At 44.1% G+C, this 9467-nt stretch overlaps 1 protein-coding gene across 2 annotated transcripts in view; it reads left to right on the top strand.

Moving 5' to 3' along the window:
• Positions 1 to 9128, top strand: part of CABLES1 (Cdk5 and Abl enzyme substrate 1) — a 68377-nt gene extending 59249 nt beyond the window's left edge. For both annotated transcript variants that reach the window (XM_054516236.1, XM_036406966.2), the window contains 3 exons: positions 5705 to 5811; positions 6720 to 6927; positions 8480 to 9128. In XM_054516236.1, coding sequence (XP_054372211.1) covers positions 5705 to 5811; positions 6720 to 6927; positions 8480 to 8620 — 456 coding nt within the window. In that variant the 3' untranslated portion in view covers positions 8621 to 9128. The remainder of the gene's footprint in view (positions 1 to 5704; positions 5812 to 6719; positions 6928 to 8479) is intronic.
• Positions 9129 to 9467: the final 339 nt, after the last annotated feature.

A 9467-nucleotide genomic window follows, 5' to 3' on the forward strand; every position in this document is an offset into this window, starting at 1 on the left:
GTAACACAGAAGCACAGGAGCATGTTAGCTGGTCACTGTGTGCTGCCAAAATTTGTAGCAGAAGAAGAAAAGCCCAGATCAGCAGCATGTTGACTTTGAGTGACCCATTCTGTATTCTCATCCCTGAAATATCCATCCATCTGTGCTCAAAGGATACACATGGAATTAGGTTTGGGTACTGAGCTACAATGTCAGTGTGTTGGTTTAATTATATAAAAATTAATTGACATCTCTACACCCCTTATAAAAGAAGCAGGTCACAAATCTCTGCAGAGCTGTTGCAGTGCCTGTCTGCCAGCCTCACTTGCCAGGTACCGCGCTAGTGGCGAGCACAGCCGGGCTGCGTTATTTAATAGCAGCCCTCCAGTGTGATTTTAAAATTAGAACTGCTTGCTGCCCTGGCCCTTTGGTCTAACAAAAGCCCTGCATGATGATATAATGCATTTGGTCTGTCATTCTCTCGTTCTGTCTTTCACAAGGAGCACCAAGGTCAGGCAGACTCCACTTTCAGCCAGTGAGTGTCCTTCAGTGCTGTCACCCTATTCTTCGAGCCTCTTCTGTAGCTGTATATTAAGTATCTCCAGACTGCTTCTTTATCAGCTACTGACCTTGTACCCAAAAGTCTCAGGGAGCAGAGGATAGCAGTGGTAGATAATCATGTATAAATCTTGTGCTCTATGCATTTGATGCTATATTGGGCTGAGACTCCAATAAATAACTATTTTGAGAATAATTCCTGAGTGTTAACAATATGAAATAAACTGGTGTCCTTCCATGTACTTAATTCCAAAGAAGCAGTTTTGAGACTATTTGCCTTGTGAAATTCAAAATCTTTCAGTTTCAGGTCCTTGAATGTTAATAACTTTGTAACAACAGAAACATCTTATTCTAGTCTAGCTTCCTTTTTTGGAATTTTAATTATAATTCGGAATCACTCCCATTTTCCATCACAGTTTAAAGTCTCTTGTCTGTCAGGATTTCTCATATATATGCATCATAAGCCATAATTGTATGAATTAGGTTACTGCAGTTGATAGGTACGTAGCTGGTCACCTATGGGATGCATTAAAGTAGTCAGAGAGTGCAGAGTTACTGACTTCTTTTCACTTCTTGCGTGGCTGAGACCTTATCAGTGACCTACCAAAAGTCTGTTTCAGGTGTCAGTCTCCCATCTGCTTTCTGTGAAGCAGATTAATCAGGGATACACAGAAACAGCAGCTAAGAGAGCCTATCATTCATCTTTCATTTTATTCACCTATTTTATTCTGATTTTATCCTTCTTAAGCTAAGAGATAGAGGCATCCAAGGCTAGATCATATTTTACTGGTTGCATGCCAAAGTAGGATTTATTTTCTACAATATTTCATCCTGCCAGTCTTACCAACCATTTCAGGCATTCTCTCTCCTCCCATAATTATGAAACTATATATACAGCTTTCCTATGAGAAAGCAGCTGCCTGAAAACACTTGTGAATAACACACGAGCTGAGCTCCAAGTTCAAAACTGCCAGCCAAGCAAAAAGTGTGCAGAGTAGAGACTTGGGCTGAAGCATTTATCACTCTGTCCAGGCATCTGTCAGCTACCATATATCAAGGTTTTCATTTGTTTTGTGCAGCTTCCATCACCAAAGTAAAATATACATACACAGATTTGTACACAGAGAATGTAACAGAGCCCACAAAGGAGTATTGCTGAATGCTGAACTGAAATGTGTTCCCTGCAAATAAGCTGTGAGAAACAAGACAGACGGTTCTGGATGACAGAAGTCAAAAACATTGGAGATTAGACTATGAGAGAGACAGTTTGGTAGTTCCCAGTGCCTTGTTCATGTGTCTGACAGCTCTGGGAGTACAGAGTGCCTGCCTGGTAGGGAATAATATTATGTATAAGAAAGCACGTTTGGATGGAGAAAAGCTGTGCTCCTTTTAGGGAAATATTTGTAAACCTTTCATAAAGTTTTGGAGCATCAATATTGATCAGAGCCCTGACACAGGCAATACCAGAATTGTCCTGGACAGACAGTCATGTGTTTTTCTTCACATGGCAGCTTCATGTGGGACACACAGGAAGCTCAAGGGCAGTGGCGTGGCCTGAAACAGAAGAGAAGCGTAAATGCTGAGCAGGGAACAGGCAGAGGAGGATGGTGTTGTGTCCAAGCCCTCCCCTGTCAGATCCCAGCTGCTTCTTGTGGCTTGCTGGACCACCCCAGAGCTTAGCTTCACTCCCTTACTCGTGGGCAGGGGCAGCAGTGGGGGTTGCTGCTCAGTGGCAAGCTGTTTGCAGGGTGCATTAGGTGCCCTGGGCAGGATCAGGGCTGGGGACCAAGATTTCTGCGTAACCTCGTGAGCGCTGTGCCCCAGCAACAGGGGTGCTCAGGTGCCTGGTCAGAAACCATTTGAAAGTGTAACTGATTTGATCACTCAACAGATGTTAATCCAACATTGCTTTTAAACTACCTCTCAACAGATATTTTTTGGGGTATTTTCTGCCTGCCTCTCTGCTGGGCAGGGTCCTGCATGCACAGGATGCATTTCCATAGGTACCAGCTGGACGAGCAGCATCCTGTTGCTCAAAGTCCAGCTTCTGCAGCAGCTATGAAGGGGAAAAAAAAAGAAGGGACAAAAAAAAAAACCTTGCACAAATCCTTTTCTTGAGAATAAGGGCAGTTAGCTGAGCTCTCCAGCATGGCACTGACAAGATGAGACAGCTGCCTTAGAGCCAGTGTGTTCAAACATGCTGCTGTTATCCTGTTACATGAATCAAAACCAGCACACACCAGCTTTCATCTGGATTTCATTATTGTGATTTGTATCGTAGAGACTGTTGTCTCGCAGGAAGCGGCAGAATTCAGAGCTGGAGAGGGGGAGATCCTTATCAACAGGACAAAATTGACAAATCTCTGTGTTTAAAAATAACTGTACCTCTGTACTGTTCTTAGTTTTAAGCTGTCTGCTTAGTCTCAAGCCTCTGAGCGCTTTGCTTTAAATGAAATTTTTAAAAAGAGCTTTTCTCCTTCTAAAGAGAATTTAGCTGAATTCTGGCAAACCTCCCACAGGCTGGAGGAGTCCCAGGTAAAACAAGTCAGTGCCTGCAGAGCAGCCATGGGGAAAGGTGCATCCCAGGGGGCTACTGCTGCTGCTGCTGCTGTGTGGCAGAGCCCAGGGCTCAATCCCCCTCTGCACGGTGGCCCCCAGAGCCACCCTGACTTGTTAGAGGGAAAAGCAGCTGAAACTTGCTGTGTGGCACAACTGTGCAGCCCTTCAGCAGAGCCTGGAGGATGGAGAGGCTCTTCCTCCACTGCTGTGCCCTTTCTGTTGGGAAGTGGTTTCTGGTGTGCACGTAAGCAAAAGAAGAAGATAACCTGGAGAGAGCTAAAGGCAAGTTAATTAAGATAAAATTATGTGCTCTGTGCTAATGAAGAACAAACAATGGGCAGTTAGGTTTGTAGTGAAGCATGAAATAAGGTGTCAGGTAGCTTTGTAAGGTAACACCGAGCTCAGTATTTATAGGATTGCCCAAGACAACCAAAAAATACTGGTAGAAACTAAAATCATCTTTACATTTAATAGGAGGTATCTGGTTAGTGTCTTTTGGCTCTGTAAGCTAGAGCAGCAGGACTTACTTTTCTATACCCTGAGTAGCAGACAGCAGTGGTCTAAGTTAGATGTAGCTTGTTTCAGTGTCCTCTTGTAGCAGTACTGAGAGGAAGCCCCTTAACACATAAAACTCCCAGCATATCTGTGCATTAGCAGCACCCAGCTTGCTGATGATCCTTTGGCAGCAATACCAAGGAGTAGGCAGGCCAGCTGCAGCACTCCAGGGAAAGAAAGGAAAAGGGGTAGTTGTTAAGATCTTCATTCTTCTGCTTTAGAGGTCTGAGCCCTGCCAGGTGAGATGAAGCATGTGAGAAGCTGTCTGCAGTGAAGAGGAAGAGCCCCAGCTGCACGGTGTGTGCATACATCCCTCCAGCCTCTGCAGGGTTAAAACCAGGCAGGCCCACACATTCCATTGAAGGCTTTCCCACCCGGGTAGGGCAAGGCTTCTCCTTCCTGTCTTTTCTTCTCTTCCTTTTATTCAGGTGTGGCAGCACATTGCCTGCTTGAGCATCAAGTCAGCTTATGAATTTTTAACCTCAGGGGCATTGCACTGTCTGCCTGCACCTGCAGTCAGGCTCATCCCTACACGTGCAGGGAAGCAGGTGTGGCTGGGGAGTGTTGATGTGGCAGAATGGCCCATGTTTTAAAACCTGTGCATGACCATAACAACACCCCATGGCAAAAACCTGGGTTTTTCCTGTCTGTTTTTCCCACATGCATCAAGTCCTGCTGGGCACTATTCAGGGGAAACACATGCTCTGTTTTAATTTGCTAATAATTCAGTACCATATCTCATAAGTAAAGTGCAGGAAAAGTTAGGTGTGTTTTACTCTCCTTCATGCTTATTTTGAAAACAGAGAACAACATGATTGGATAAAGGGAATTGTCTGCTTTCTCTAGAGCCATTGCACTTTGTATTCCCCAAGCCCTTCCATATATTATTTTTATGACAGAAAAAAAGCCTGAAAGCATATTCAGTCAGTCTTTTTGGCTGATTTCAATTCCCATGAGGATACATTTCAGCAGAGCTCCACCTTCTATAAAGGCATAACATGCAACAAGGGTTTCACACACCTCTTTCCACCTCTTGTGTGGTGTTAACAGCCCGTTGCCAAAATACAAATTAATTAAAACCAGAAATCAGATTTGAAATATTATTTTATGAGCAGGAGAATGCACTGCACTATCCACTGCTGCTTTCTTACATGCTTGAAGCTGTCAGGGGGTTGTATGCCTGGGGACCAGGCTGTCCCCCTGGTGCCCAAGCTGGGGCTCCTCTCCACTTCTGTCCAATGGGCAGAACTGCTAAAGCTTGGAAGAGAATTTACACATTCCCAAAATAAAGGTTGGTTTGTTGGTGAGGTGCTAGATTTTGGCCAGGTGAATGGTGACAGTGGGTTTGGGTAAAGTGCTACCTGAATAAGGACTAAGGGAACAAGAGAAGTGCTGGACACGCACAGACGCAAGGGCTGTGTGGGCCAGGAGAACCCTCTGCAACTTGGGGAGATTCATTAGGTTGTAATAAAAAGGAATAGGAAGCTCAAAGGAAATAGACTGTAGACTTTGAATGTTGTCCTGACTCTTTTGTCCATTTACTGCCTAACTTACCTCAGCATTCCTGCCTTCCACTCTACTGAGTGACCTACCATACAAGCTGGTTACTTACTTTATTATCAATGTATGCTACAGCAGGCAAGAGTTTGTACCTGTGGTTTCTTTAAAGAATCAATCTGAGAGAAATTCACAATGGGTCTCAGAACCACATAGAGGTATGCACCAAAATCTGGTCATCGTATCAGTTACTGTGATGAATTTTTTTTATCTTACAAGACTTCTCAGGTAGGTTTCATCCAGGCACATTCATCTTCAAATCACTCTTAGCAATATTTAGAGGATGCTAATAAGGTATGTATTGTTCAAGGCTTGTGCTGAACAGGTCACTTGTTTTGTCAGTCACAAATAGTTGCCTTAGTTCAGACTATATTTTCCTGTCTGCTGAAAGTGTTGGGACTGGCTGGCACTTGTTTGGTATTCCTTGCTTCTGGAAATTGAGTGACCTTCTTTGTTACAAACTAAAAGAGTCATTCTCTCTTGCCCTGTGTTACAGACCACGGTCATAGACTATGTGAAGCCATCAGATCTCAAGAAGGACATGAATGAGACCTTTAAGGAGAAGTTCCCTCACATCAAGCTAACCCTCAGTAAAATAAGAAGGTACTTTGCAAAGCTCAGTAAGGCTGCAGTGTGATGCAGCTGTCTCACATGTCAGTGCAATTCCTGCTGTACAGGAGGGGAAGCACAGCACTGATTGATCTTCCAGGAGCAGTGACCAGCAGAGGTGCAGAGTTAGTCAGATGACTGCTTGGATTACTGGGATGAGTAAACAGGATAGAGGAATGTGCAGACATGTGCTGGTCAGGTGTCAAACAGAGCATCTAACGGGACGAGGATGAGAGCTGGGCATGCTCTATATTAAAATAGCCAGAAAAATAACCCAACAGAGTCTCTAAGCTCATGGGAATTGGCTTAAAAAGAGACTGAGGAAAGAGAAGCGCTGCTTTTGTGCCTTGGCCAGAAGCAAAAAGAGTATTTGGCTTCACAGCAAAGTTGTAATATTCCATATCTGTTTCTGGTGTAGCATATTGCTCCACTGAAGTAATAATAATTTCATTTGACCCTAGTGGCCAGAAGGACACTGAGCCACACTGCTCTGTAACCAGACAGTGCTGCAGTACATGGACTGAACTGTCAGCTTGGATTTGGCAAACCATAACCAGCGGCAAAAGCTGCATACAGAGCACCAGTAATCAAAACATTGTTACAAAACAAATGGTATGCAGTGTAGGACCTCTGATAAAATATTGTTGCTAAAACTGTCAGAGCTTTTTTGGTTGCTTTAATAGTTTGACACAACTGTCTGTTGCGGGCAGTGAGGGTCACTGGTGATGTAAAAATGTGCCATGAAATGTGCCCCCAAAACAGCATAAAAATATCTGCCCAATAAATTATGTTTTCCCTTCCATTTGACTAAGCAGGAATCTCTGAAAGCTTGGCTCTTAGGGTGGAATGAGAAATGCTTTAAAACTCATCTCACAGCATACTTGTCTGGTCTCTTTACTCAGCTTGAAGAGAGAAATGCGCAAGCTTGCTCAAGAAGAATGTGGTTTTGAAGAGCCCACAGTGGCCATGGCCTTTGTCTACTTTGAGAAGCTCGCTCTCAAGGGGAAGCTGAACAAGCAGAATAGAAAGCTTTGTGCTGGAGCTTGTGTTCTTTTAGCAGCCAAAATTGGCAGTGACCTCAGAAAACATGAAGTCAAGCATCTTATAGATGTACGTATCCATCGGTTTCCAGTGTTCAATCTGCATGAAGTGCCAATGTGTGGTCTGTGCAAGCCTGTTTGTCAGTGGACATGCTCTCTTTTAGGCTTCCAGATGTACAGCCAGCTAAATATCTTCTTTTGTTGCACATTTTTGTGGAAGTAGTAGTGATCAATGTCCCTGCAGAGGTGTGGGAAGCTTCTTTAATGGGGTAGAAAGCCCTGGTGTCAGATACTGTGAGGTTTTAGATGTATCTGACCATCATTTTGTCAATACAAGGCAACAGGTGAACCCTCAGGAAATTAATTTTGCTTTTAGTTGTGTTTTCAAGAGTGTCAGTAAGGATTCTCCTTTAGGAATGAAATGCAGATACTAATTTCAGATGGAGTCCAATGGACATTTTTATTTATCAAGTTCAGCTTTTGGACAAGAAAACCTAAGGAGGTGTTCCCATCAGAACACCTCATTCCAGATGGATTTTTAGAGTAAGGTGTTTTGTCTTCTACCCGCTCCACATGAAAGAGGTAACATGAGGGTGTTATGCCATAATCCTCTGCAAGCACTGAGGTACCAATCTGATTTAATACCACAGAAAGTTAGGCTGGTGTCTTGGTATGTGGCTACAACCAGCTCGCTCAATGGAAGAGACATGGGATTGTGGACCGGGGCAGGACTGGACTCTTGCTCTCCTCCCACCGTCACAGAGCTGGGTTGACAGTCAGTTTGTTAGAAAGCCCTCTGAATAATGACAAAAAAAAAATCAGCCAAGTGAGAATTGGAAGATTTGGCCTCTCTTGCTATCTTGAAATGTTGGTCCATAAGACACTGAGCTTTGCAGTAGCCCCAGTGGGCAGAGGAGTAGCAAGCCAGGGAGATCCTAAGAAGAGGATGAGGGGGAAATATCTCTGAGCAACTGGCTGCCTACTTGTAGCATCCAAATCCAGTGAAAACAGCAGAGCATATGGGAGGTTTAGTACATCACAGCACAAAAACAACTATAAAACCCATCTCATCCCTCCTGAGGATAGCAGTTTCTATTACTCACTGTTCTTACGACACCTTCTGCCTCTGAGGTATTAAGATCAAATTATGGCAAAAAAATTTCCCCAACAGGGCGTTGTAGCACAGTCTAATGCTGAAAGGAAAACTAGTGATTTCAAGCAGTGCAGGAAGTTTGTGGACAATTACAAGATGCATGTCTTCCATTACACAAGTGATTTTGCTGTTTGCATGAAGCTAGGAATTTCCTGTTGCTGCTGTGGTAATCACTGTGACCCTTAGAAGATGCATCTGCTCACAGTGGAATGGGTGAAGTGACGAAGGTGTCAGCAATAGCATGGCTGGCTGAGCTGTATGAGTTCACCTTCACAGTAAGGATTTGGAACATCCAGTTCACACAGCTCTGGTTTTCTAAACCTAGAGCCATGCAAGTCCATCAGGACAGAAGTTTAATGACAGCAGCATGCGTGTATTGAATAATGCCATTTGTGGGAAAGCTCTAGAAAGGCAAACCCTCATTCCATTTTTGCTCATTTATATTTTTTCCCCTTGGCTGTGGTTGCAGAAACTGGAAGAGAAGTTCCGGCTGAACAGGCGAGAGCTGATCGCCTTCGAGTTCCCGGTGCTGGTGGCCCTGGAGTTTGCTCTGCACCTGCCCGAGCACGAGGTGATGCCGCACTACAGACGCCTGGTGCAGAACTCCTAGCGCTGGCTGCCGGCGGGGAAGGGGCTCCCGACTGTTCCCGCTTGGCTCTCCCAAGCCACAGTTACTACTGGAAATGCAAAATCAGACTCCTAACACTTCACACTCTCTCTCCCCCCACCCCCAAACAGTTTTTCTGGCTACAGGAAATACTGCATCGACTCTTGGCTTTGATGAATTTATGTATCGTTACTTTCTCAAAGCAGGTGAAGACTGAGCTGTTGGTGAATAGTTCACGTGCTGAAACTGGGTGGCAACTGACTCCACCTGTAGGGACTACAGCTATAAAAGTAGGCAAAAATTAGAAGGGCAGCCTCCATGACCACCCCTCTCTCCATCACACAAACCCTGGAAGCCCACTGAGTGCATTCTCGTAGCGCTTTTTCTACAGACCTGCTGCAAATTCCAAGAGAACTTCTTGAAGTGAAAAAGCTTTTAAAGAAGATATCTTCACTGTGTCAAAAAGAATGTGCCAATCTATTTTTGTATCAGCAATTGAAAGTGCACTTTTTCCTGTGGGGTATTTGTGTGTGTATCCGTGTGTGTGTGTGTGTGTGACACCGAACTGATCTCAGTCCAGGTGGTTGGCTTAGCTGTTTCCAAGTGTATCAGTTACTGATGGTGAAGATCAAGGTGACCTTACACGTTTACTCCTTGAAAAACGTAACTACTGGAAAAGTGGTAAATGGGATCATTTTTGGACACTTGGGTTTTTTTATTCTCTGATCTTTCCAACATTGTACCTTTGAAAGGATTACACTACTACTACTACTGCGAGAGAAGGATCAGCAATTGACCTTAAGTTTTCAGTCATGTTTGTGGTAAAGATGAAAGCATTAGTATAAGATTT

The sequence above is a fragment of the Molothrus ater genome, chromosome 1 (assembly GCF_012460135.2).
Source record: "Molothrus ater isolate BHLD 08-10-18 breed brown headed cowbird chromosome 1, BPBGC_Mater_1.1, whole genome shotgun sequence".
Classification (NCBI taxonomy): domain Eukaryota; kingdom Metazoa; phylum Chordata; class Aves; order Passeriformes; family Icteridae; genus Molothrus; species Molothrus ater.